This window comes from Narcine bancroftii, chromosome 11 (genome assembly GCF_036971445.1).
Source record: "Narcine bancroftii isolate sNarBan1 chromosome 11, sNarBan1.hap1, whole genome shotgun sequence".
NCBI lineage: Eukaryota > Metazoa > Chordata > Chondrichthyes > Torpediniformes > Narcinidae > Narcine > Narcine bancroftii.
Window position 1 is genome coordinate 104,490,455 of NC_091479.1, and position 27,706 is coordinate 104,518,160.

Genomic DNA, 27,706 nt, shown 5'->3' on the forward strand with positions numbered 1-27,706 from the left:
CTGCAAGATGGCTCCACTGACCACAGTAGAGGGGAAGTTGTGCTGCCTGAAAAAGAAAGATGTCCTGTAATGGAAGGCAGCATCTTGACAGCAAATGGGCCAAAGGCTGAGAGACTGAGAGAAAGGGATAGCATCCTTACAGGAGACTGAATGGGCAGTGTCACTGTGGGAGTCTGTGGGTTTGTTACACTGCACCACATTCTGCAGTTCCCTCCACCTCATCCCAGCATCCAATAATCACCCCTGACCGCATTCCACTTCTTTTCCCCATGCACATCTCTTCACTAACCCACTCACCTCCCAAAGTCCCTGGTCTATTTCCATTGTCACACAAGACCCTTCCTCAGGGCCCAACCATACTCCCAAATTAAACCCTGGGACCCAGTTACCACACCATTCCTTGAACCCGGTCACCCCTTCCCCGTTGCACTCTCCCTTTGATTCCAACACCCAACCCTTGGGGCCCCGACCCCCGCCCCCGGGGGGCCCGTAAGGACCAGCTGGTTTCCCTAATTTACCCTGCTCCCCCCCCCTCCGTGCTCCAAGCCCCCCCACCCCCGTGCTCCAGGCCCCCCCCCCGGTGCTCCAGGCCCCCCCCCGGTGCTCCAGGCCCCCCCCCGGTGCTCCAGGCCCCCCCCCAGTGCTCCAGGCCCCCCCCCGGTGCTCCAGGCGCCCCCCCGGTGCTCCAGGCCCCCCCCCGGTGCTCCAGGTCCCCCCCCGGTGCTCCAGGCCCCCCCCCAGTGCTCCAGGCCCCCCCCCGGTGCTCCAGGCGCCCCCCCGGTGCTCCAGGCCCCCCCCGGTGCTCCAGGTCCCCCCCCGGTGCTCCAGGCCCCCCCCCGGTGCTCCAGGCCCCCCCCCGGTGCTCCAGGCCCCCCCCCGGTGCTCCAGGCCCCCCCCCGGTGCTCCAGGCCCCCCCCCCCGGTGCTCCAGGCCCCCCCCCCGGTGCTCCAGCCCCCCCCCACGGTACTCCAGGCCCCCCTGGTAGTCCAGGCCCCCCCACGGTACTCCAGGCCCCCCGCGGTGCTCCAGGCCCCCCCGGGCCTACCTGCTCGGTGCCCCCGGGGCAGTGGTAGACCAGCAGCAGGGTGCTCAGCACGTTGGTGGCGAGGCCGAGCAGGGTGATGGTGTTGGGCGCCAGCCAGGCGGGCACCAGGGTGATGAGCCAGCCCCAGAACAGCTGCAGGAGCGGCTCGAGCAGCGAGCGACCCGCCGCCCGGTACCGGTGCTCGTCCAACCGCTTCAGCTGCGCCTCGCTCAGCGGCTGCAAGAAGCCGGCGGCCATGACAGCGTCGGCGGGAAGGGCGCGTCATCACCCGGGGGGCGGGGCGGTCGGAGTCCTCGCGTCATCGGCGGTGGGGCGGGGCCGAGGGAGGGTGGGGCCCGGCAACGATGGGCGGGGCCCGGCAACGATGGGCGGGGCCCGGGTCTGAGTGACAGGTGGGAGGCGGGATCTCAGGAAACGGGGGCTTGAAGGGGGCGGAGCCTCGGGCAGGTGGAGCAGGAATGCGGAGGCGAAGGGGGGCTGATGGGGGGGGCACATACAAGAGGGGGGGACATACGGGAGGGGGAACATACAGGGGGGAACATACGGGGGGACATACGGGGGGGGTGAACATACAGGAGGGGGGGAACATACGGGGGGGGAACATACGGGGGAACATACGGGGGGGAACATACGGGGGACATACGGGGGGGAACATACGGGGGACATACGGGGGGACATACGGGGGGGGGAACATACAGGAGGGGGGGAACATACGGGGGGGGGGAACATACGGGGGGAACATACGGGGGGGAACATACGGGGGGGAACATACGGGGGGGGACATACGGGGGGGGTGAACATACAGGAGGGGGGGAACATACGGGGGGGGAACATACGGGGAGGAACATACGGGGGGGAACATACGGGGGGGAACATACGGGGGGGGAACATATGGGGGGGAACATACGGGGGGACATACGGGGGGGGAACATACGGGGGGGAACATACAGGGGGGAACATACGGGGGGACATACGGGGGGGGTGAACATACGGGGGGGTGAACATACGGGGGGGAACATACGGGGGGACATACGGGGGGGGTGAGCATACAGGAGGGGGGGAACATACGGGGGGGTGAACATACAGGGGGGGAACATACGGGGGGACATACGGGGGGACATACGGGGGGGGTGAGCATACAGGAGGGGGGGAACATACGGGGGGGTGAACATACAGCAGGGGTCAACATACAGGAGGGGGGAACATACGGGGGGGACATACAGGAGGGGGTGAACATATGGGGGGGGACATATGGGAGGGAGGGACATACAGGAGGGGGGAACATAACGGGGGGGGGAACCTCAGCCCATCTGATCAGCAGCTACAGGAGACGAGCCCCTTTTCCACTGGCGTCCCGTTTCCCCCTCATCCCCAGGGATCGGATCGGAATGTCCCCCCTTACCCGCTGGTTTTATCAACTTGCACCGGCGCTCGGACACTGCTCCTTTTCCCCTGGAGCCCATCCCAGTCAATTCAGGTCATCCCTGGGACAGGGTGTCAGCCAAAAAGAGGCAAGTGATATATTGCCAACCTTGCAGCTCTGAACCCTCCTTCAAGGAAAAATCAGAGGCAGGATATCTCAGAACTCAACAATAGGGGAGGAATCCAGACCCACAGATCATGTCTGTGCAGAAGGAGACAGGGAAAGGAGAGATGGGGTGGGGGGGGGGGACTTTTCTCTTTGGAGCTTAGAAAGATGAGGGGAGACTTAATAGAGGCATTGATGAGATAGACTGCCATTGCCTTTTCCCCAGGCCAAGAATAGCAAACACCAGAGGACATATGTACAAAGTGAAGGGAGGGAAGTTTAATGGAGACGTCAGGGGTAAGGTGTTTTTTTTTAAAAACACAGAGTTGTGGGTGCTTGGAATGCCTTGTTGGGGATGGTGATGGAGGCTGAATATTAGGGGCATTGAAGGAACCTTAGACAGGCGCATGGATTAAAGAAAAATAGAGAGTTATAAGGTAGGGAGGGTTCAGTATTTCTTTTTGGTAGGAATATATGGGTCAGTACAACATTGAGGGTTGAAGGGCCTGTACTGTGTTGTAGTGTTCTACATTCTGAGCAATTCTGTCACGAGTAGATTGTAATGTGCTGTTACTTCTACATTAGGGAAAAAGTCAGTATGTCACATCAATAATAAATGTGGAAAAAGTACAAAGAAAACATATTTGAAGACATTTATTTACCATTTCAAAGCACTTTTCATGCAATACAGATATTCCAGCACTTTACAATGAGTTAAACAAATACTCCTCAATGTAATCGAAGGCCAACGGAGAAATTGATCAAGATATTTAAAACTGTGTGGAATTTACAGGGCATGTGGAGTTTGGGATCAGGCTCAGAATCTGCAGATGAGAACAAGGTGGAAAGGTAGTTGGTGAAAGAAAGCAGTGCAGGTGAATGGGAACATCATCTGGTAGAGAGGGGTTCAGCAGGCTGCGTGCGCAGCATAAACCTTCACAGAGGACATCTGGACCATGTGCATTGACTGAAAGAAATCCTCGAACTAACACAAGGCAGCCGATAAATGTATAGGCATTGTTAACGCACACATTCCTAACCTTGCGCTAGTGTTGAATGATAATAGGTGGTAAAGTCATTGTGACATTTAGCTCAAACTTCCATTACTTTCATCGTGCAAGATTCAATCTCATCTCATATTGAAATAAGCTTAGAAATTACAGCTATAGAAACAAACAAGCAACATACTGAGGGCTCACCAAATCCTGGACACACTCTGTTCTCCCTCGTCCCACCAGAGAGAAGGTTCAAGCATGTGGAAGCACGCATCAGCAGGCTTAAAGACAGTTTCTTCTCCGCAGGCATCGGGCTCATGAATGAACCCAACAACAGAGCTATCATCCTACCCCTTCTTGGTACTAACGGATGCTGTGAGACCTGCTGCATTCCTCCACCATCTCTGAGCTTTTACTGATGCTAATGGGCCTTTCCTTTAATTCCAACCTGATACCCTTTACATGAGATAACCAGTTAGTCTGTTGCAAAAGAACCCTTCTCATTGTACTCAGCATTTTGTGCCAACATAAACAAACTTAATTCCTACCCCTCCTCTTCCTGCCTTCCAAAACAAAAGGCAAATTGTTTTACTGATGCATTGATATGTTGAAAGTCCCGATCAGTGTATAAGATGCTTATTGAGAGTTCAAAACGAAAACATTGCAAGCCTGTGAACATTGAAAGCACTGTCAAACTCTTAACAATAAACTATAACCATATCCTCATCCAAGAAGAGAGACAAATCGTGGACGACACACAATATGATGACCATCACTCTTTCGGGGGTAAAACAGACTTTGAGCCCACGTATAGGTCAATGATGTTCAGTGGCACGCCTTGTAACATGAGCTCGCCAAATTCAAAGCCACCTGCATGATAAGAAACAAGGATTCAGTTTTCAAGATGACCTGATGTGCCTGTGGCCAGATGATTTAATCAGAAACTGATGGTGCATCAAAAAAAAACTATTTAGACACCAACACCATCAACCTTACACAAACTACATTTGGTGTACCCTCTACATTCTGGCTGGTTGCATCACTGTCTGGTATGGAGGCACCAATGCTCACAACAGGAAAAAACTCCTGTTAACTCAGCCTGCGACAACACAGGCACCAGACATCTCTCCATCGAGGACATTTCCATAAGGCAATGCCTTAAAAAAAAAAGCAGCCTCTATCCTCAAGGACCCCCACCACCCAGACCAGGCCCTCTTATTGGCGAAAAGGTACAGGTGTTGGAAGACAAGCACCCAGCGGCACAAGGACAGCTTCTTCCCCACTGCCATCAGAATCTATTTTTATGTATTTTTCATAAGGTGGTTTATACAAATGTTTGCTCTATGACGCTGCAGCAAAACAGCAAATTTCGTGACTCGTTCATGACAATAAATCCTGATTCTGAATCTGATATTCTGTGAGACCAAGCGCAGAGTGGGTGACTCCCTTTGCTCAACACCTGCGCTCTGTGTGTGGGGTTGAACTTGATCTTCCTGTGGCCAACCACTTCAATTCCTCCAATCATTCCCACACAGATATCTCTATCACGTCCCAGCTTCTTTCCACCTTGTTGTACTTTTTAATCACCCATAGAACATGGAACATTACAGCACAGAGCAGGCCCTTTGGCCCTTCTAGTCATGCTGAACTATTTTCCTTCCTAGTTCCACTGGCATACACCCAGCCCCTAGCCCTCCATACCTCTCTCATCCGTATACCTGTCCAAATTCCTCTTAAATATTTAAATTGTGCCTGCTTTCATCACCTTGTTCCACATCCCTAAATTTTTCCCCTTTCACCCTTAACCCATGTCCTCTGGTTTGTATCTCACTGACCCTCAGTGGAAAAAGCCGACCTACATTATTCTGTCTGTCCCCCTCATAATTTTAAATACCTCTATCAAATCTCCCCTCATTCTTCTACACTCCAGGGAATAAAGTCCTAACCTGTTTAACCTTTCCCTGTAACTCAGTCCTTGAAGTCCAGGCAACACCCCAGTAAACCTTCTCTACATTCTTTCTATTTTTCCTGTAGTTTGGTGACTGGAACTGCACATAATACTCCAAATTTGGTCTCACCAATGTCCTATACAATTTGACCATAATATCCCAACTCCTATTCTCAGTATTTTGATTTATGAAGGCTCATATGCCAAAAGCTCTCTTTACAACCCTGTCCACCGTAATGCCACTTTCAGGGAATTATGTATCTGTTTTCCCAGATCTCTCTGTTCTACCACACTCCTCAGTGCCTGACCATTTACTGTGTGTTTCCTTTCTTAGTCTGTCCTTCCACAATGCAACTCTTGCCTGCATTTTTATACCCCTTTCTACTTTAATCCCGACTCAAATGTTGACTGACCATCTTCCCCCCCCACGGACGCTGCCTATCACACAGAGTCCCTCTGGCATCTCGATGTTTACTCAACGTTCCAGCAATGGCAAATTTTGTGTTTTTCCACTTGATCCTACTTAAGTGCTCACTCTCCCACCTCCTCCTTCTCCCACACCAGCTGGAAATATTTCAAACTAATTCTACTTTTTAAAAGTAAAATTTGCAGCTAAACAGTTTTCAATTGAAGTTCTCAAACATCTTAAATGTTGACCCTATTTTTTCCATAAATCATTGTTTCTTCATCAAAGTCTTAGAATATTAAGATTTAATTACCATATATACATGTATAATAGTCAAATTTTGTGGACCAATTTTAGAGTAAAATTTAGGGGGTCGACTATTTGACGCATACTACTTTTGATCACAATAAGTACCTGCATCGTTTGGTGTGTTGGGAGTTTGGATGGGTGGGCGGCCGGAGCCAAAAATAGGTGGTCAACTTTTACATGGTATCGGCTATTACATGCATACATACGGTAAAACCCATTGAGTCGAAGAATGGCCCTAATCAAGCAGAATGAATGATTCCTCCTTTCCTGTCCCATCCCCGAACAATATTTTCAACAGCTTTCATTGAAAAGGTTACCAGCTTACCAAAACCAGACAAACATTCAAATTCAACTCTTGCAGTCCGCACCACGCCAAGTTCCATATAGTTTCCATGATGTTTCGTTTGGAAATTGTTAATGTGCTGGAGATTGCCATTAGTCTCAAATAAATGTTATAAAGGTGATGACATTGCCACTTCCTCTGGTCCATCAGCAGGTACCTCATAATTTGGTGACAATGAAGAGCAGGCCACACGGTGGAACCAATTTTCCTCTCGAGTGCAAGGGTTCAAGTGCTAAATATGCCATAGAGGAGACTGATATGTAGTCAGGGATTGGGGAAGGAGAGGGCTGGATGTATCTGCCCATGGGTGCTCACCTATCATGGTCATCAAGATCGGGCACCAGAGCAGGAATGTTCTGACATGAAATTTGCAATGTCAAATTGCCTGGAATAACTCATTATCGCTTTTGACCTACTTATGGTCAGGCCATTATCAGTCTGAGGCTTCAAACTATCTACCTCATCAGGTTATTAATACATCGTATTCAAGTATTTCACAGAAACATTTTTATTTATTTTCTTTCCTATAGATTCTTCAAGTAAATAAATTGGAGCTGACCACCCAACCTTCAACATGAGTGCAAGAGACGGTCTTAAAGACAATTTATTCCCCACAGCCATCAGGCTCCTGAATGAACCCAACAGCAGTGCACTCAAGCTGCCCTTGCTCAGGGCAGCATGGTTATTAGCACATTAGCACAGCACTGTTATAGCAACCAGGGTTCAAATCCTGCACTGTCTGTAAGGAGTTTGTACATTTTTCCCAGGGGGGCTCCGGTTTCCTCTCACCATTCAAAACATTCTGGGGGGGTTGTTGGTCAATTGGGTGTGGCCTGTGGACTAGAAGGGGCTGTTACCATGCAGTTTGTCTAAATTAATCTTTTTTAAAAATTCCTGAATCAGCTGGCTCTTTTAAGGATTTGATCCCTAGTTCCAATGAATTGAATGTACCCTCAGTGTATGTGCTACAACCTTTTATTCTCCGTAAAAGAAAGGTGGACAACAAACAATAAAATGTCCAAGGTACAAAGACTACGGACCAAGCACTGATGCATGAGATTAGTATGGATGGCTAGCACAGAACAGTGGGTTGAAGGGCCTGGTTTCTCTGTATAGCTCTAGGACATTATGTTCAACTGGATCACACAGGAGTTAGCTGGGCATGTGAAGCAGATGCACATTGAATTCATACCGATGTGTGTATGTATAATATGCTTCACCACTAACATGGGGATGGGACCCCTGCTGACCCTTTATGCACACTCCTGACCCCAACTTCATTCTGGTTACACCGGCTTAACCTTCTCTTCCTGAAATGTGTTGCCCAGACTTGGATACATTTACTTCTGAGAGAGTGGAAGCTGAGCTTTATAGAGTGGTGAATTTAAATTTAGACTACAGTCCATGCCACCCAATTACACCCAATTAACCTGCAACCCCCAGTATGCTGGAGCACCTGGAGGAAAGCCACACGGACATGGGAGAACATACAAACTTGTTACAGACAGCACCAGATTCGAAACCAGGTCACTGGAGCAGTAACAGCGTTGTGAATTGTTACGCCACAGAAGACATTTGGCCCATCGAGCTCTCTGTACTCCAAACCTGTCAGTCCAATTGGTCTGTCCTTTTGATTTCCCTACACACCCATCTCCAAATGAAGACTCTGATTGACTGTGCCCCATAGGCAGGGAGCTCCAGATGATCACTGTCCTGCACAAAGAAGGAGTTCCTCACATCTACCCTCTGATCAAAACCTTGTCTCCATCTCCTCCTTGGCCATGAGCCAATGGGAATAGCTTCCCTTTATTTGCTCGATACACACCCTGTGTCTACTAGCCCTGGGCTATAACTAGCATCGGTTCGTCTAATCGTTTGCTGGATCTCTCTGCCAATTTTTGGTTGGCTTACACCCAAATTTTGTGCACTGCTGGAGGCAGGATCCAGTACAGGCAGACATGAACTTGGATTAAAGAGCAACAAAATGCATCATCTCCTTGGGGAGTAAATACGGACTTTCGAAAGAACAGTGGTTGCCAAGATAGCCGTTCCTCTGATTTATGGTCTCCATGGCAGATTAGCACTTTGAAGCCTGTGCAGTCCAAACAAGGAAAATCAGGCCTGCTCAGGCAAGAGAGGTGGTAGTTCATAAGCTTCATATGCTTTGGTTCATATGAAAGCTTACCTGGATGAACATATACAAATCACATATCCTTACTGCGCAACTAAGGAGAGAAAGAGACACACTGTGAAACTTCAGCAGAACACACCATGTGGAATCAACGCTACTGTCTTCCACTGTTGACTAGAGGTCAAGGGGCAGAGGGAACCGATGCAGTGCAAGCAGAAGCAACAAGGTGTAAGAGCCCGTGCCAAGGAAAAAGATGCACAGTGGAGAAATGTTAAGGGTTTAAACAGTGATCTGAGTTGAAAGCATGCAGCCGTGATCAGAAAAAACGGCGATATTTGTCAAAGAGGCAATTCACAGAGATTAGTATGGGTGAAAAACTTTGGAAAGACGGTTGGTGGTATCCCCTGTTGAATACTATCTGACACTATCTGCAAACGGCTGGTTTTCGGAATGGTTTTCGCTCTCCAACCAGGCTCAAAATATCAGGGCACAACACCATCCCCTGATCATTCCATCCATCCCACCCATTCACAGTCCCCACCAGATTATCTCAGCAATACGTGCTCCAACACCAACCAGAAGCAAACCTCTTTGGAAATGTTCCAATATTTGTTCGCACTTTGATAAGGAATGGAGCCAACTACTGCCAGCAGTACCAGACGGCAGAAGATCAGAGAGTGGTTTATTCCATGAGCCATGTCATTTACCATAGACCTGGGGAAATAGTCCCCACCCGATATCTGACCATGACCTGGCCTTGAACATTACTTCAAATTGTGGTCTTCACCCTCCCTCAATTCAATTGAATCAAACTCAGCAACAGGTCTTTTAATGTGTCATAAACCTTGCAATTTTGGGATTCCCAGCTTAACTGATTTGAGAGCAAGTCTTCCATAAAGATTGAGCCTGCTACAGTTTGAAATTAACTTGTGACATATGGATTTTGGTTGCATCTGATTCCCCATTTGCCTTACAATTGGGAATATTTCTCTAGACAATAGGCATTCAAACTAGAGTCATTTAATGATCATTGGGGGATGGAGGTGGAGAGGGTGAGAACATTTAACTTCTTGGGAGTCACTATCTCAGAGGAATTTTCCTGGACCCAACACATCAAGCACATCAGCGCCTCTACTTCCTCAGGAGTTTGTGGAGGTTTAATATGACATCAGAAACCCTACCACATTTCTATAGAGGTGTGGTGGAAAGTGTGCCCCTGAGCGTGAAGCTCTGCAAAAGATAGTGGACACAGACCAGGGCATCACAGGCAAAACCCTCTCCACCATCGAGAACATCTACAGGGAACGCTGCCATTGGAAAGCAGCAGCAATCATCAGGGATCCACATCACTCAACACACACTCTGTTCTCACTGCTACCATCAGGAAAGAGGTATCAGGGCCACAAGACTCACACCCCCAGATTCAGGAACAGCTGCTACCCCTCCACCATCAGACTCCTCAAACACAAACTCAATCAGGGACTCATTTAAGGACTCGTACTTGTGCATTTTATTGAATTTTTTTCCTCTCTGGTTTGCACATTATTTGTTTACATGTTTCCACTGTATAGAGTTTTTTTTTGCACCGCCAATTCTGCCTGGCCCGCAGGAAAAGAATCTCAGGGTTGTATGTGATGTCATGTATATACTCCGACAATAAATCTGAAATCTGATGCATCGGGACTATGGTGGAAGCCATCTGTTCTTAGGGATGAAAATTTACCTGCCTCACTCAGTCTCCCAGCAGGACTAAAGGAACCTTAACGATCAATTGTCAATCTCTAACAATGCTGACATCCCAAGACCTCGTCACATCTCAGCTGGTTCTGATCATCTGCTCAACAAGATTACTGCTGACACCAGTGTGTTGTTGAATACACAGTTCATTCCCGAAATCTGTACTTTGCTCCCGAGAGGAACTTCCCTCCTGCTGTTGTTCCAAAGGATTTAGTACGGACACACAGCCATTCATTGTAGCTCATTAGGAGCCAGTTTATTTGGGAAGCAGACGAGAAACTGGAAACCATAAGGAGAATTCATTGCAGCGTTCCTTATCGTTCATTTTGCACAAGAGCATCATGTATCCCTAATAGATTCAAACAATGCACCAATAGACCCAGTTCCAAACGAGCATCGCCCCGCATGGGTTTCAGTGCCATGCAGCAACAATCCAACTTGTGCCACGATCCATGCCTTCACCAACGAAAACTTCATCCCGTTGGTCAGAGTTCATAAAGCACCAGGTTTCCATTTAAAAACACATACACACACACACACACCAAGGAGAGCAAGTCAGGACACAATGTGACAATGTCACACCTAATTGAGGTGGTGTTAAATAAAATAACACATTCCATAAACTTCCATCAGCAGTTTTGAAGGAATCAAACAAAATAGAGGAGGGGAGAGACTTAATATCCAGAGTTGGCACCACCTGAGCAGGGACATTCCAGAGACAGATTTCATTGCCAATCAGCTCTTCAAATATGCAAATAAAATGATTGTCACAGCCACTGAGAATTAGCTGAGGTCAGCAAGGTTTTGGGGCAGTGTCTTTTCCAAGGACTGTCATTGGGTGCAGAGTTTGGGCTGGGCCCTGGACAAGCATGTTGAGGCAATGCACAAGGACAGCCGATGGCAAGTTTAAATGGGAGCAGGATCAGCAGGGACCTGAGCATTTCTCACACTTCACGGCTGGGTTCGTCAGTGGAGCTGCTCACGAGTGCAATCACTCACTCTCTCTCCCCCTCAAACGCACAGGAATTACCTGGGCTGTTTGCAAATATAAGATGACACGTTGGTTCGATAAACATAACCCATGCACAACATGTTTACAAGCAACAGACACAGCTCTGAACAACCCAAGGAGCTGTTCAGATTACACCTTGCACTAATACTGCCAGTCAGGGCCCCCAGGGGGTCGAATGTGTGGTAAATAGTAACAACGGGATTTGAATTTGAAAATGTAAATTGTATGGTACAAAGGGGCAGTATCCATTTACTGCTTATTGTGGATTCTAACAATGCCAATGCTGTAGTATGTTTAGCTGTGGTTCTGCCTGTAGTTTTGTGACCATTTAAATAAACTCTTGTAAAAAAAGTACTGTCTATCAAGGTTCTGCCACTTAAACCTAAAGCCCCCTTTCCTTGCAACCGTACTTGTTTCCGTGGCCTGCCCCTGGTGTACAATATTTAATGAACTGTGAAATCCATCACAGGCTCTGACCTCCCGTCCAGAGCAGACATCTCTGGAGGCACTGCCTCAAGAAGGCAGCCAACATCACCAAGGTTCCCCATCACTGAGCACAACCTCTTCTCACTGCTGCCTTCAGCCAGAAGGTACAGGAGCCTCAAGACCAACACCTCTACATTCCAGAACAGTTTCATTCCAACAGCACTTAAATGTCCCTGTACTACCTGAACCCTAGAACTGCTACCGTTAAACAACAAATTTTATGACACGTTCATGACAGTGGATTCTGATAAACAACTTTGGGATCACCAAAAGGTCTGTCTGCACAACTGAAACACCAACGGTGATGATGAAAATTTGCTTAAGATTCTTTATCTGTCTCATGGTATGTGTGGTCATTATTGTCATGGGGACATCTCACTGTGGCTTCAACGTCTCTACACTTGTATGACAAGAAACTCATATTCAGAAATATCAGAATGTATCCCCATGCCCCATTGTTCCAACTTCTGCTGTCATGAACAGAGATTTGTCATGGCTTCCTTGTTTCTGCTCTCTGTCAACATATCGATAAAACATCGGGATCCTTTGTGCATTTTTAAATGCTTTTCCCCAGCTGCCCTGCATCTTTAATGTTCACTACACACATACCCCAGATCCCTCTGGCTGATATTGCCTGATATTTCCGCTTTCTACCAAAATGTTTCTGTGTTAACCTTCACTTAAGTGTCACCCACTTCCACAGGGCCCACCCTGACTGCTCACTTCATTCCCTGCATTGACTGACCACTTTACCAGTCCCCACCCCAACTGTCCACTTCCCCAGTGCCCACCCCGCCTGCCCACTTCCCCAGTGACCACACCAAATGCCCACTTCCCTAGTGACCCACACCAACTGTCCACTACCACAGTGACCACACCAACTGTCCAGTTCCCCAGTCCCCACCCTGACTGCCCACTTCCCCAGTGACCTCACTGACTGTCCAGTCCCCACCTCCACTGTCCACTAACCCAGAGCCCATCCCAACTGTCCACTTCCACAGTGACCACACCAACTGTCCACTTCCACAGTGACCACACCAACTGTCCACTTCCACAGTGACCACACCAACTGTCCACTTCCACAGTGACCACACCAACTGTCCACTTCCACAGTGACCACACCAACTGTCCACTTCCCCAGTCCCCACCCCAACACTCCATTTCCATAGTCCCCACCCTGACTGTCCACTTCCACAGTGCCCTGTTGAAGTCTATTACTCTTGGATTTCAGTGAAGCTTTCGATGCCATTCTATTCCTTGCCTTTGTGTATCTCTCTCCCTCTCTCTCAAAACCATGCACCTACCCTCCTTTCTCCTGCCACACTCTGTTGTTGATTTCCTCAAAAAATTTGTCCGATGACCTTCTCCTGCCCCTCACTATAGGGGAGGCCCACTGTCTCTGTAGAGGGTATTTCCCCAACCCATGCACGGATCCAATCCTGCTGCACTGCCCAATCACAACCTTTCACCAACACATATCACAAGACGTAAAGAGGAAATGCCGTCATTTGCTATGGTGAGCTTACCTTTAACCTCCATCTTACATTCCACTTCATCCTCACCAAGGTCATTGATCGCTTTACATGTGTACAGGCCTCCATCGTATGGACTGGGCTTGCGAATCTCCAGCGTGCAGACACCCTGGTTGGAGAACATTCGATATCGAGGGTTGTTCTCAATGATTATCCGATTCTTCATCCAGGTTATCTTCGGCTAAATGGAATGAAAACAATCTAGAGTCAACTCTTACATCAAGGGTAAGCAGGAGACTGCACAGTGGCGTGGCAGATGGAGATGGTGCCTCAGGGTGCTGGAGACTGGGTTTGACCCTGACCTCCACCACACTTTCCCTGCCACGGTGTGGGTTTCCCCCAGGTACATCCTCACAAAAGCTTGTACATCCTCAAACAGGTCTTCATTGATGGAATTGTGGAAGATGTCCACTTAGAACAGAGATGCAGAGGAATTTCTTCAGCCAGAGGGTGGTGAATCCAAGGAATTTGTTGCCTCGGACAGTTGTGGAGGCCGGGCCATTGGGTATATTTAAGGCAGAGATTGATAGGTTCTTGATTAGCCAGGGCATCAAAGGTTTTGGTGAGAAGCCCAGGCAGTGGGGCTGTGTGGGGAAATGGATCAGCTCATGATTAAATGGTAAGGCAGACTCAATGGGCTGAATGGCCTATTTTGCTCCTGTGACATGATCTTAATGTATATATTCAATGAAGATGAAAGCTAAGCAATGAGACTACGTGGGGCCACGGAATGAATTTTTGTGCATGCAAGGACCAGGTTGGGCCAGTACCTTCGGATGGCCCCTCACACTACAGTTCAAGGTCGCATTATAACCAGACACAGCGATAGTGTCAATGAGAGGGTGGGTAAACTTTGGCACCTCGTCAAAGATAAAGATATCATACTGTGGAGACTTCAACGCCAGACCTGCAACAGAGGACAAGAATTACAACATTAATTCAAAGGTCAGTCTTTAACTCCCTCACTGGGAGCCGTACAACCCCTCCTGGGAGCCATGGACCAAAATCCTAAAATAGTTTTTTATGGAGACAGGAGGAGAGAAGTACGGAAGGAACCATCTAAACTTGACTGTTTCACAGGGAAGGGGGCCCATAAACTTTAAGCTGAGTCCTAACAGGGCCATAGCCAAGAAAAGATTGAGAATGGCTGGTTTAGTGTACTAAAGCCCACCCAGGACAAGGTGAAAGAACACTCAACACTGTGCACATGAGAGAGGATTGTTTACATGGGTAGACATTAAGGAATAGAACTGATATGGGACTACTCTGAAAACCAGCATTGACTGGATGGGCCAAATGTTCTCCACCAATATAGAATAATATGATATGAATCACATGAGGGGGGTATTAAAATGTGACCAAGTTTGGGTGAGAAGGACAAGTTTTGAGGAGTGTCTCAGAAATCATGTATGTCTCAGATACAAAAGCATTTGGACAAAAACCTTTCAGACAAATATATTGTTTTGCAAGATCTGGACCAAATGCAGGCAAATGGGATAAGGCCAGGATACCAAGTTGATCAGCGTGGACAAGATGGTAAAAGAGCTTGTTTCGTGCTGGACGACGGTGTGTGGGAGGGGGGGGGGGGCAGTGCACAAGGTGACCAGGTAACCCTTTGAGGTTTGAAGGTGGAAAGATTTGATCTGAGATTCCAGGGCCTTAGCTGCTCAAAACATAGGGATGAAAAGGGATGAACAAAAGGCCAGATTTGGAGGAGGCCAGAGATCTGGGAGAGATGATGGTGGGTGAGGAATGAGGATTAAGATCATCAAACATCACACCATTGTACATTGGGGACCAATATGACTCAATGGGGATAAATGGAACAGCACGGATGGTGCAGCGGTTAGCACAACGCTGTTTCAGTTAAAGACCAGGGTTCGAGTCCCGTGCTGCCTGTAAGGAGTTTGTACATTCTGCCAGTGTCTGTGTGGACTTTCCCTGGGGGATCTGTTTTCCTCCAACCCTTCAAAACGTACTGGGGTTGTAGTTTAATTGGGTGTATTTGGGCATCAAAGGATCGTGGGCTGAATGGCCTGTCACCGAGCTGTATGTCTACATGTAAATTGAAAATGAGTTCATGTTGAGCAGGAGGCCAGGTGGAGAGCTGGGTCTCGCTGAGTGTGAAGGGTTCCCTGCATTGTCCATAAGCTCTGCCTTCTGTCTCCAACCGAGATCAGTACACAAGCACCCTCCCTGGGGAGCTCAGCGGGTCGAGGAGCAGCAGTGGCAGAAATAGAATGGTCAGAGCCCTTCAGGTCAGACCACAACCTTCACCAGGACTCCAGAAAAGTTTCAGTCCAAGGCTCTAGACCAAAACATCGACCGTTCTTTATCTCCCATGGACGCCTGCTCGACCTGCTGAATTCCTCCTGCAGAGTATGTTTTGCCCCAGGTTCCAGCGTCTGGATCTCTCGTGTGTTTCACCTTTTGTTATTGGTCTTGTAACGAGGGAAGAGTTAGCCTCCTAGGTGGGTGTGCAGGTCAGAGGTGAGGGGCAAACCTTTGTGGCCATAGCAAGCCTTTACCATGGAATTAGCCAGGGAATCCCTGTGCAAGAGAATGAGAACAGACCCTGCTTCTGAATCACGGCGCAGTTCTTTGTGACTGTGGCCTCGTCGCTCAGACCGCACATGTTCTCGGCAAAGACTCGGAAGTAGTACTCGTTTCCCACGACGAGGTCGGATATGAAGCAGTTGGTTCTGTGATAGTGTTCGACCACCGTGTACCAGTCCTGCAGGGAGAGAGTAACGTTATGGTGCTGTCAAGTTGGTTTAACTCCGCAACAATGATTAGACTGTGGCCACAGGGGAAAGTCTGAGCACAGGCATCATGTTACTGCCACTGACGTTGCATCACGGAGGACACAGCGCAGGTCACTGTTCATTAGTTTTCTCTTTGGAGGACAATCCAATTTATTATCTTCAGATTTCAGATTTATCGTCAGGGTACATCATGACCGCATACAACCCTGATTCTTTATCCTGCGGGTGAGGCAGAATGACCACTTATTCCCAATCCAAAAAAAAAACTATACACAGCATAAACATGTAAACAAATAAAGAAAAGTAAACAAACTGCAATAGAGAGAGAGAAAAAAAATCAATGAAGTGCACAAGTCAGAGCCCTTAAATGAGTCCCTGATTGAGTTTGTTGTTGAGGAGTCTGATGGCGGAGGGGGAGCAGCTGTTCCTGAACCTGGGGGTCCGAGTCTTATGGCACCGATACCTCTTCCCTGATGGCAGCAGTGAGAACAGTGTGTGTGCTGGGTGGTGAGGGTCCTTGATGATGGCTGCTGCTCTCCGACGGCAGCGTTCCCTGTAGATGTTCTCGAAGGGTTTGACCTGTGATGTCCAGGGCTGTGTCCACTACCTTTTGCAGGTTTTTCCTCCCTTCGTCTGTGAATATTTCCTGGTTCTATTTCTTATTTCCCAAGTATTAGAACTAAGAATTGAAACCAGCACTTAGAATGCAAGATCTGCTTCCTTATTTCATTTTGGAAATTCTCTTTGAATCCACTTCAGATACTGTCTTCCAGATCACAGTGGCACCCAGAGTTTGTAAACCTTTGGAATTTCTGCAAGTCGTTTTATCTACATTCTTTGACGATCAGCTCTCTGGTCTGAATAAATCTGAACTTTGAACTCTGAACTTTGAACAGTTGGTGTAGAGGTTAGCACCAGGCCTTTTACAGTGCCAGTGACTGGGACCGGGGTTTGAATCCCACGCTGTCTGTAAGGATTTTGTACATTCTCCCTGTGGCTGCATGGGTGTTCCCCCAGGGCTCCAGTTTCCTCCCACCCTTCATAACATACTGGGGTGTAGGTCATTTGGTGTAAATTGGGTGACATGGGCTCATGGGCTAAAATTGCCTGTTACCATGCTGTATATCTAAGTTTATAAATTAACTTTTTTTAAATTTAAAATTATAAAAATCTAAAAAAATGTCTTCTTTTTCTTTGGCTTGGCTTCGCGGATGAAGATTAATGGAGGGGTACGTCCACGTCAGCTGCAGGCTCGTTTGTGGCTGACAAGTCCGATGCGGGACAGGCAGACACGGTTGCAGCGGTTGCAAGGGAAAATTGGTGGGTTGGGGTTGGTTGTTGGGTTTTTCCTCCTTTGTCTTTTGTCAGTGAGGTGGGCTCTGTGGTCTTCTTCAAAGGAGGTTGCTGCCTGCCGAACTGTGAGGTCCCAAGATGCACGGTTGGAGGTTATATCAGCCCACTGGCAGTGGTCAATGTGGCAGGCACCAAGAGATTTCTTTAAGCAGTCCTTGTACCTCTTCTTTGGTGCACCTCTGTCTCGGTGGCCAGTGGAGAGCTCGCCATATAACATGATCTTGGGAAGGCGATGGTCCTCAATTCTGGAGATGTGACCTACCCAGCGCAGTTGGGTCCTCAGCAGCATGGATTCGATGCATGCAGACTCTGCCAGCTCGAGTACTTTGATGTTGGTGATGAAGTCATTCCAATGAATGTTGAGGATGGAGCGGAGACAGCGCTGATGGAAGCGTTCTAGGAGCCGTAGGTGATGCCGGTAGAGGACCCTTGATTCGGAGCCGAACAGGAGCGTGGGTATGACAACAGCTCTGTACACACTGATCTTTGTGTGTTTCTTCAGGTGGTCGTTTTTCCAGACTCTTTTGTGTAGTCTTCCAAAGGCGCTATTTGCCTTGGTGAGTCTGTTGTCTATCTCTTTGTCGATCCTTGCATCCGATGAAATGGTGCAGCCGAGGTAGGTAAACTGGTTGACTGTTTTGAGTTCTGTGTGCCCGATGGAGATGTGGGTGGGGGGGGGGGGGGGCTGGTGGTCATGGTGGGGAGCTGGCTGATAGAGGACCTCAGTTTTCTTCAGGCTGACTTCCACAAAACAGGACGTCATGCACTGGAGAGCTGGCTCTGAATGGGCAACTAAAGCGGCATCGTCTGCAAAGAGTAGTTCACGGACAAGTTGCTCTTGTGTCTTGGTGTGAGCTTGCAGGCGCCTCAGATTGAAGAGACTGCCATCCATGCGATACCGGATGTAAACACCGTCTTCATTGTTGAGGTCTTTCATGGCTTGTTTCAGCATCATGCTGAAGATAGTAAAGAGGGTTGGTGCGAGGACGCAGCCTTGCTTCACGCCGTTGTCAATGGAGAAGGGGTCGGAGAGCTCATTGCTATATCTGACCCGACCTTGTTGGTTTTCGTGCAGTTAGATAACCATGTTGAGGAACTTGGGGGGGCATCCGAGGCGCTCTAGTATTTGCCAAAGCCCTTTCCTGCTCACGGTGTCGAAGGCTTTTGTGAGGTCAACAAAGGTGATGTAGAGTCCTTTGTTTTGTTCTCTGCACTTTTCTTGGAGCTGTCTGAGGGCAAAGACCATGTCAGTAGTTCCTCTGTTTGCGTGAAAGCCGCACTGTGATTCTGGGAGGACATTTTCGGCGACACTAGGTATTAGTCTATTAAGGAGAATCCTAGTGAAGATTTTGCCTGCAATGGAGAGCAGCGTGATTCCCCTGTAGTTTGAGCAGTCTGATTTCTTGCCTTAGTTTTTGTACAGGGTGATGATGATGGCATCACGAAGGTCCTGAGGCAGCTTTCCTTGGTCCCAGCAGAGCTTGAAAAACTCATGCAGTTTGGTATGCAGAGCTTTGCCACCAGCCTTCCAGACCTCTGGGGGGGGGGATTCCATCCATACCTGCTGCTTTGCCACTTTTCAGTTGTTCAATTGCCTTTATATGTCTCTTCCCGGGTAAGGACCTCATCCAGCTCTAGCCTCAAGGGTTGTTGAGGGAGCTGGAGCAGGGCGGAATCTTGGACTGAGCGGTTGGCACTGAAAAGAGATCGGAAGTGTTCTGACCATCGGTTGAGGATGGAGATCTTGTCGCTGAGGAGGACTTCGCCGTCTGAGCTGCGCAGAAGGCTTTGGTCTTGGGGTGAGGGGCCGTACACCGCCTTTAGACCTCGTAAAAACCCCTGAAGTCACCAATGTTGGCGCTAAGCTGGGTTTGTTTGGCGAGGCTAGTCCACCACTCATTTTGGATCTCCCGGAGTTTGCGCTGAAGGTGGCTGCATGCGATACGGAAGACTCATTTCTTCTCTGGCCAGGACGGCTTTGCAAGGTGAGCCTGGTGGGCAGCTCGCTTCTTTGCCAGCAGCTCCTGGATTTCATGGTTGTTTTCGTCAAACCAGTCTTTGTTTTTCCAGGAGGAGAAGCCTAGAACCTCTTCAGTGGATTGCCCGAGGTCCTGTTGCTGCCGCCGCCGGAGGCCCGAGGACCCACTGCCGTCCGGGGGGGCCCGAGGTCCTGCCTGAGTCCGGCTGAGGTAATGGCCGCATCACGGGGAGAGACAGCCAGTCGAGACCGGGCCTGCCCACACCGCTGCCCGAGCACCGAACATAGGCCGCCGTCACCAGGCAAACCCCGGCAGCCCACACAGCCCAACTGTTGGCAGCCGAGCCCCAGGCCGGGAGTGATCAATGAGAACTGTTTAGTGTATTTCGGAGTTTAATACACACCTCAAAAACTAATAGTCTAAACACTAACAACTGTGAACTCCATTGCAGAGATCTCTTCAGTCTTAAAAAACTTTGTACTAGAACTTTTCTTTCTGATCCTCAACCAATACTGCATCCCCTTTACTCGGCCGTGGCAGGAGTAAACGCACGCAGTAAAAAAATGTAAAATTTACTTAATCTACAAGCCCCTCCTCAATGCCTGGAATAAAATAATCTTCTCTGAAACTTCTTGGCTGCAAGATCATCTCTGGTCTCTCCACAGCACAGGGCAACTTCAACCTGAGGACTAATCTGACCAAACTCATCGACTTTCCATAGCTCCAAAAATGCTGACGTCTCCTGCTGATCAAGAAGAGTAGCAGGTGGGCCTTGTTCCACCTCTGAACCAAAACCAAGGTTTGCTCTAAGAGTACGATATGTTGATGGAGAAACTGAGTTTCTCCAGCATTATGTCTTCAATTCAACCACGGTGTCGGCAGACTTTTGTATTTTACTGATGACCTGTTGATGTGGCATTCATAGAGTGTGTGTTTGGGAATGAACTTCCAGTCAAAGGTTTTCCAGGACTTTCCATCTTCAATCAATTCTTAATTTTTTACAAAAGTGAAAGCTGGAGGAACTCAGCCAGTCTCATAGTGCCCAATGGAGGTCAAGATAAGGGCCTGAGTAAAAAATAGGTATGTGCCTGAATTAAAAGGCTGGGGAGAAGGAAAGAAAGGGCAGGGGGAGGAGCGCAGACCAATGGACAAAGGATGATAATTGGACATGGGAGGGCTTCAGAAGGGCTCAGGCCCAAAACGTCAGTAATGTATCTGTACCTCCTGTGGACGCTGGGAGACCGGCCAAGTACCTCCAGCTTTTCTACTACAGTCACAGGTCTCAGGTTTAATTTTTATGCAGCCTCTCCATATTCCCACTCTAGAATGTTCACTATTCCTTATCTCCTTTTGTCTTTTGGTACATTGTGGTCATTTTAATTTGTACCATCATTGCTGCTCCCTTCGGGCTGAAAATATAGAAGCCTGAAGCCCGACAGCTCCAGGTTCAAGAAGACATCCATGAAGAACATCTCAAGAAAGCAGCCTCTATCCTCAAGGACCCCCCCCCCCCCCCACCCCGATCCAGACCAGGCCCTTTTCACTCTGCTTCCATCGGGAAGGAGGTGCAGGAGCCTGAAGACGACACCCAGCGGTACAAAGACAGCTTCTTTCCCTTCGCCATCAGATTCCTGAACGGACAATGAACCACAGACACGGCCTTAATTTTTTCTCTCATATTTTGTACTATTTACTTTTTAAAATAGTTTATTCACAGAAATATCATTTAGAGTATTTTATTGCACCTGTAATGCTCAGAATTACGGCCACAAAACAACAAATATTGTGACACGTTCATGATAATAAACCTGATTCTGAAGAACCATTTTTATCCACCAGAAGTCAGGCTCTTGAATCTCTCCATACTACTTTAGTCCTAAACTACTCCAGACCACAAAAAGAACTGTCTGCACTATTGTAATGCCACTTTTTCTCTATAACTGTGAACATTTATTTGACATCTGTCCTTTGTATTTATCACTACATGATTTTGCGTCTGGTCACTCTACAACCAAATGATATAAACATCAACTTCTCGGGTTTCTGCTAGCCCACTCTCCATTCACCCTCACTTCCCTTTTCCCCTCTTCCCTCCAGCTCTCCACCCCCCCCTTCCCCCGTTTGCTGCTGTGCCCTCCCTCCCTTATCCACCTATTACCTCCTGCCTGTGGGACAGTGCTCCTCCCCTCACCTCTCTCCTCCCCTCACCATTTTGTTTTGGCACCTGACAACATTTTGCTCACATCTCGATGAAGGCCTCAAGCCTGAAACATTGGTTCTGTATCTTTATCTTTGATATATAAAATGTAACCTGCTGAGTTTCTCCAGCATTGTGTTTTTACTTCAACCATGATGCATTTATTGCAGCTTTCTACAAAAATTTAATATGTACATTTGGAATTGTTTTTTTTTTTAAAAACAAACTGTTTGGCAGCAAGTACGGATTTCAGTGCACAGCTATGCATCGACGCATCCAGGTTATGTCTGGAAGTGGAGACACAAATCGATTTGGGTGTACGTGGATCATTATAGATAAAATATACTGTACAGCACAAGATACCACATTACACATACAGATTTACCTAAACTTCTATATTGTACATGCACATCTAAATACCATAATTAGTAAAATGTAAATACTGTACAGTACCTATAAAAATATACATATCCGCTAACGTCTGCCAGCGTTGGTCCCAGCTTCTATTTTTATTGAGACATTACGGTGACCTTGGATGTATCTGCGATTGGATGTTACTTGAATCGAGGTATGGGTGTATACTGTAATTTTGTATATGATAATCAACTCATTAAAATGATCATTAATATCCTATGTACGTGTATGGCTTTGGTGCATCTGAACATTGTACTTACACTCTTGACCTAGACTTACCATGGTCTTTTTGTCAGCCTTTTGAATGGTGTAGCCTGTGATGGCTGCATTCCCATCATCCTTTGGGGGAGTCCATTCCAACTCAACATTCGTGTCCCAAACATCCATGATCTTCACGGAGGATGGGGCGCCAGGTTTCTCTGTGGAGGAGAGAAAGAGGTAACCTTTTCTCCCTCAGTCACCACTCCAACATCCCTCAATGCATCCCTTACTTTCCATCATGGAATGTTCTGCCTGAGGGGGTGGGGGGCGCAGTCACAGGCCTCCGGAGCTACACCAACAGCCATTGTACCTCTCCCATCAAACCTACTATGCATCCATTTGGCCAGTTCACCATGGCTCCCGAGGCAATCTCTCCTTTCAGACAAGCCTACCATGTGGGACCTTGTCAAGTCCATGCCCATTGTCTTGCCATTTTATTTTCTTCCCCTCCCCTCCCTTTGCTTTAGGTATCTGCCTGTTTCTTACTATGCCCAATGAAGGGTTTTCTGCCTGGAATCTTGACTCTCTTGCCTTCTCTTGCCCGCAGAGTTCCTCCAGCATCCTCCGCGTGGCTCCACATGACAAGCATTTGCAGTCTCTCTCTTGATTTAATCCATTGCCCTGTCCTCATCAATTTAACCGAGTGACAAGATACCATGGGACCCCCCCACCCCCGAGATGGTGAACAGCTCTTCTTAAACGTGGAAGTCTGTCTCTACCACCCTAAAATAAAACATGAAAGTCCACAGACACTGTGATTAAAGTAAAAACACACGACGCTGGAGAAACTCAGCAGGTCAAACAGTGTCTTTATACAGCAAAGATAAAGATACAGAACCAACGTTTCGGGCCTGAGCCATTCCTGTTTTCGCTCATTCTGCTTCTTCCCTTGAAGAAGGGTTCAGGCCCAAAACATCGGCAATATATCTTCGTCTCTTTTGGACGCTGTGAGACCTGCTGAGTTCCTCCAGCATTTCAGTGTGTTTTTACTACAATCGCAGCGTCTGCAGAATTTTATGTTTCCCTCCCTTCATCAAGGTAATCTGGGCACCTTGATGAAAGGCTCGTCCAAAATGTTGGTTATGTGTTCACTGTGTAACCTGCTGATTTCCTCCAACATCATGTTTTTACTTGTCACTACCAGTCTTTTAGGCACTGAGGTACAGACTTGGCTCAGGTGAGTCTTCCCTCACCAAGGAAAGTTCTCATCATTACATCCCAATCCTGGAAGTCCCTCTCCAGCAGGACCATGAAGAACTGTAGTGGTTAAAGGAGGCATCTCCCTCCCTTCCCACCTTCTTTACAACAAGAAATCTCTATCATTGCATCTTGATACGTGACAAATCCTGGCTCCAGCAGTGAAGCGCTGTGGTGAATGTCTGCCAAGCTGCCTGTCTCCCCTCTGGCGAGCCTTGCTGTACTAACATTGGCTGTGCTATTAAGGACACTCCCCTTGGGTATAACTGTGTATGAGCCTATTATCTTTGATTATTGTACCATGAGTTTCTGCTAATAAAAGCACATTGACCACATCGTCTTTGTCTACTTCATAAACTGGCACTTCAAGCTCAGACGAACTTGGAGAAGTAGGTTAACACCCATATTTCTGTATCCCAACTTCCAGTGACAGATGCTCCCAAATATTGAGGAAGCCGAGGTGTCGGCTTGGTGTGACCTTACGATGGTGGGACACTGGTTCACACACCTACTATTTGAATGATGATCGTGGCCTTGTCCTCAATCTTCTCCACCTGCACTGAGAGCTCATAGTTTCCAGAATGTAGCCTCTCGGCTCTGCGGATGAAAATCACCGTGTCCGATTCCGTGTTGCGGATGCTAACTGTGCTTTGATCCAGGGGACTGCCATCCTTTGACCAAGAGACCTTTGGCCTTGGTTTGCCCTGGGAGTAAAGATCAATTGCATCATATCGGTGGAAATGAAGGCTAGATTTGATTATTATCCAAATGTAGAAAGACTGTGGCGTGCAGAGGGACCTGGGAGTGCTTATGTGTAATCTGCAAGTTAGTCTGTAGGCACAGCAGTTCATCAAGAAGGCAAGTGGAATCTTGTCCTTGACAAGATGATAATATAACCATATAACAATTACACCATGGAAACAGGCCAATTTGGCCCTTCTAGTCCGCACCAGATCCCAGTTAATCATCATTTCAGGGGACAGTTCACGGTCGGGATGCTGTGTGACGGTGGTCCCTGGCTCCTGAGCTCCTTGCCCACCAGAGCGGGGAAGATGAGATTGTGAGGTGCTCGGGGTAGATTGGCTGGGTTACAGGAGCCAGAATGTTCAGGGGCAGGGATGGATTAATGGGGAGAGGGTTGATGGGGAGAGGGGTCATTGGGGTGTGGGGTGGTGGGAAAAGGGGCTGTGGAGAGTGGAGGGGTGGGGAGAGGTGGGATGGGTGGATAACGCTTATCCCTCTGGTGCTGAGCTCCTTGACAATTGTTGGAGCTGTACTCACCCAGGCAAGGGAGGGGTGGGGTGGGAGGGGGGAAAGGGTCCCATCACTCTCTTGTATTATCCTTCTGGGTGGTGTAAGGGCTCTGGGGAGCAGAAGGCAGAAGGGGGTTTCACACGATCGCACAAAGCCAGCACCCTCTCCCACACAGGCATGAGGGTGACGGCTTGAAGCCCAGCCATGCCATGCTTTCCATACCTGGAACGGGATTAGGAGGTTGAGGGACTCCCCGACTTTGCGGATGTACGTTTGCTTCAGCTGCCGGGGAAGCCGGATTTTGGGAGGTTCTGAGAGAGAGAGAGAGGAAAGAACATAGCAATTAGGTGTTGAGTTACCACCATGTGTGGGGGACAGGGAATGGGAGTGCGTGTAAAGACATACATACACACTCACACAAATGTACACGTGCACATACAAACTCAAACACGCTCATCATGCACCCGCGCACATATACACTGATTCAGACATGCACCCACTCACACATACATGCACACACATGCAAACACACAAACGTGTAGATGCACACACAAACACACTCATGGACACACACATGTAAATGCACACTCTCACACATACAAATGCTCACAGACACACACACATACAAAAGTGCACACACGTGCACTCTGCCTCAAACACCTGCAGTCCACCATGGACACATTGCCAACAACTCCCTTCCCTTCACTCTGAGCAGCTCCATCTCACACCGACAGCAATTCTGGAAAAATGATGAGTGGGCATTCGGGATCGTCCAGTTTGTGGGGGCCCTCTGACAGGGCTGAGCTTGGGGCAGAGACAAGTGCTCACCTATCACCTCCTTGACGAGAATGGCCTGAGCCAAGCAGATGGGTGCGCTCTCACCGGCCACGTTCACAGCCTTCACCCTCACGTGAACCTTCTCACCTGTAGGCAGGTTCGGAATGGTGTACTTGGTTTTGTCAATCAGCTTAGGGTTTGACCTGATCCATGTGTCCGCTGGATGAGAGGAAAGGAAAGAAGGCCACTCTGGTTACCATCAACGAGTACAAACTACTGAACAAAATCAGCCCTGGGCCACCAGGCTATAGACAAAGCACTAACTGTAGATATTTATCTAGCCTTTTCCAGGTAATATCTTTTTATTCTCGTGTGGGGTTATGGTATTTAAATGTGTATGCAGTAAAATCCCCGTTATCAGGAATTCAAGCAAAGAGCAAATACAGTCAACTGCAGAAAATAAATACCGTATTGACTTGTGTCATAGTCAAGTGTTTTTGACCAATTTTTCAGGTCAAATTTGGGAGAGGTGGGAGTCGACTTTTACGTGGTCACACTTTTGACCATGGTAAGTACCTGCGTTGCTTAAGGCGACAGAAGCTCAGATGGCTGGGGCCGGGTGGTGAGTCCGTGTCCAGGGCGTCAGGAGCTTGGACGGGCAGGCAGCTGGGCTGAGGGTCCACGGTAGGGGTGTCAGGAGCTCCGGTGGGTGGGGAGATGGAGCCTAGGAGAGAGTCTGTGGCCTGGGCATCAGGATGGGTGGGTGGGCAGCTGGAGCAAGGGTCCGTGGTGTTAGTAGGTTCACGTCAAGTTTATAATCATCTGATTTTATAACCCAGTGAAACAGCGTTCTCCAGACCTTGGTGCAAGATGCCCACACACAACCAGACATAACATAGATACAGACAAGTATTCGCCCATACAAATAAATATGTAAATATTGTTTCGTAAGATTCTTGGATGTTTAGTGAGAGTAATTAATTGGTCAGGTGGGTGTATTTGGGCGGCACAGACTCATGGGCTGGAAGGGCCTGTTCCATGCAGTTACCTCCCAATTAAATTAAAACTTCTATTATTGATTTGTCAGAGTTTGGGATGTGTGCAAATTATTTAAACCATGCAAGATAAGTTCCCAAAGCTGGAGAAACAAGAGACTGAGCATCTGGATCAAGGGGGGTGGGGGTGGGGGGGCTGGGCTTCAGCAGGTAGAGCAGCATCTATGGGGGTGATGAGGGGGCTGGGGGAGAATTGGTAATGTTTAGGTCAAGACCCTGCATCATTCCTGAAGCACTTCCTCACACCAGCCCCATTCTGTGGTGATCACCCTTCTGTTTGTGGAGACCTTGCTGCATTGAATCTCAGGTTCGTCGCACAATATGCTGCTCTATAACACTATCATCTAAACACTCTGGGAACTCTTCATCAAGGCTACCTTTGCCCAAGGATGGAGTGGTTAGTGGAGAGGCCGTTACAGAGCCAACTACCGGTGTTCAAATCCGGCGTTGTCTGTAAGGAGGTTGTATGTTCTCCTCAGTCAATAAGAGGCTTCTATCAAAGATGGGTGTGTGGGGAAATCCAAAGAACAGAGTGAATGGACTGACAGGTTTGCAGTACAGAGAGCTGGCCTGGACACAATGGGCCAAATTTCCCCTACGGAATAACAATTCATAACACTGTTATAGCACCAGCTGGCAAGTTCGAATCCGGCATTGTCTTTAAGGAGTTTGTACGTTCTCCCCATGTCTGCGTGGTTTCTTCTGGGTGCTCCAGCTTCCTCCCACCCTTCAAACTGTACGGGGGTTGTAGATTAGTAGGGGTATTTGGGCAGCGTGGGGTCATGGCCTGGAAGAGCCTCTATGTCTAAATTAAGTTGCTGGGAGTTTGGAGAGAATCAAGAAGTGGGATCAATGTTAATGGGTGCTCAAGGCCCAGCATAAACCTGATGGGCCGGAGGGCCTGTGGTTTGTATAGTCTCGTTATTAAACTGCAGCACAATCCCCTCCCATTGAAGGTCCTTCCCGTTTCCCCAGACACATC

General features: G+C 48.3%; 2 protein-coding genes across 7 annotated transcripts in view; both read right to left on the reverse strand.

Moving 5' to 3' along the window:
* Positions 1-1,322, reverse strand: part of chpt1 (choline phosphotransferase 1) — a 43,652-nt gene extending 42,330 nt beyond the window's left edge. The window contains exon 1 of one of the 3 annotated variants that reach the window (XM_069904426.1): positions 1,046-1,322. In XM_069904426.1, coding sequence (XP_069760527.1) covers positions 1,046-1,310 — 265 coding nt within the window. In that variant the 5' untranslated portion in view covers positions 1,311-1,322. The remainder of the gene's footprint in view (positions 1-1,045) is intronic. The other 2 variants (XM_069904424.1, XM_069904425.1) reach the window with 2 other exon arrangements.
* A 1,890-nt stretch (positions 1,323-3,212) lies between these two features.
* The window catches only part of mybpc1 (myosin binding protein C1), a 101,064-nt gene continuing 76,570 nt past the window's right edge, over positions 3,213-27,706 (reverse strand). For 3 of the 4 annotated variants that reach the window (XM_069904429.1, XM_069904428.1, XM_069904431.1), the window contains 8 exons: positions 25,721-25,888; positions 25,115-25,203; positions 24,147-24,342; positions 22,460-22,599; positions 16,047-16,206; positions 14,243-14,379; positions 13,467-13,653; positions 3,213-4,438 (listed from right to left, as the gene is read on the reverse strand). In XM_069904429.1, the coding sequence (XP_069760530.1) occupies positions 4,341-4,438; positions 13,467-13,653; positions 14,243-14,379; positions 16,047-16,206; positions 22,460-22,599; positions 24,147-24,342; positions 25,115-25,203; positions 25,721-25,888 (1,175 nt within the window). In that variant the 3' untranslated portion in view covers positions 3,213-4,340. Of the gene's footprint in view, positions 4,439-8,759; positions 8,800-13,466; positions 13,654-14,242; positions 14,380-16,046; positions 16,207-22,459; positions 22,600-24,146; positions 24,343-25,114; positions 25,204-25,720; positions 25,889-27,706 lie in introns of all 4 variants that reach the window. The other variant, XM_069904430.1, reaches the window with a different exon arrangement.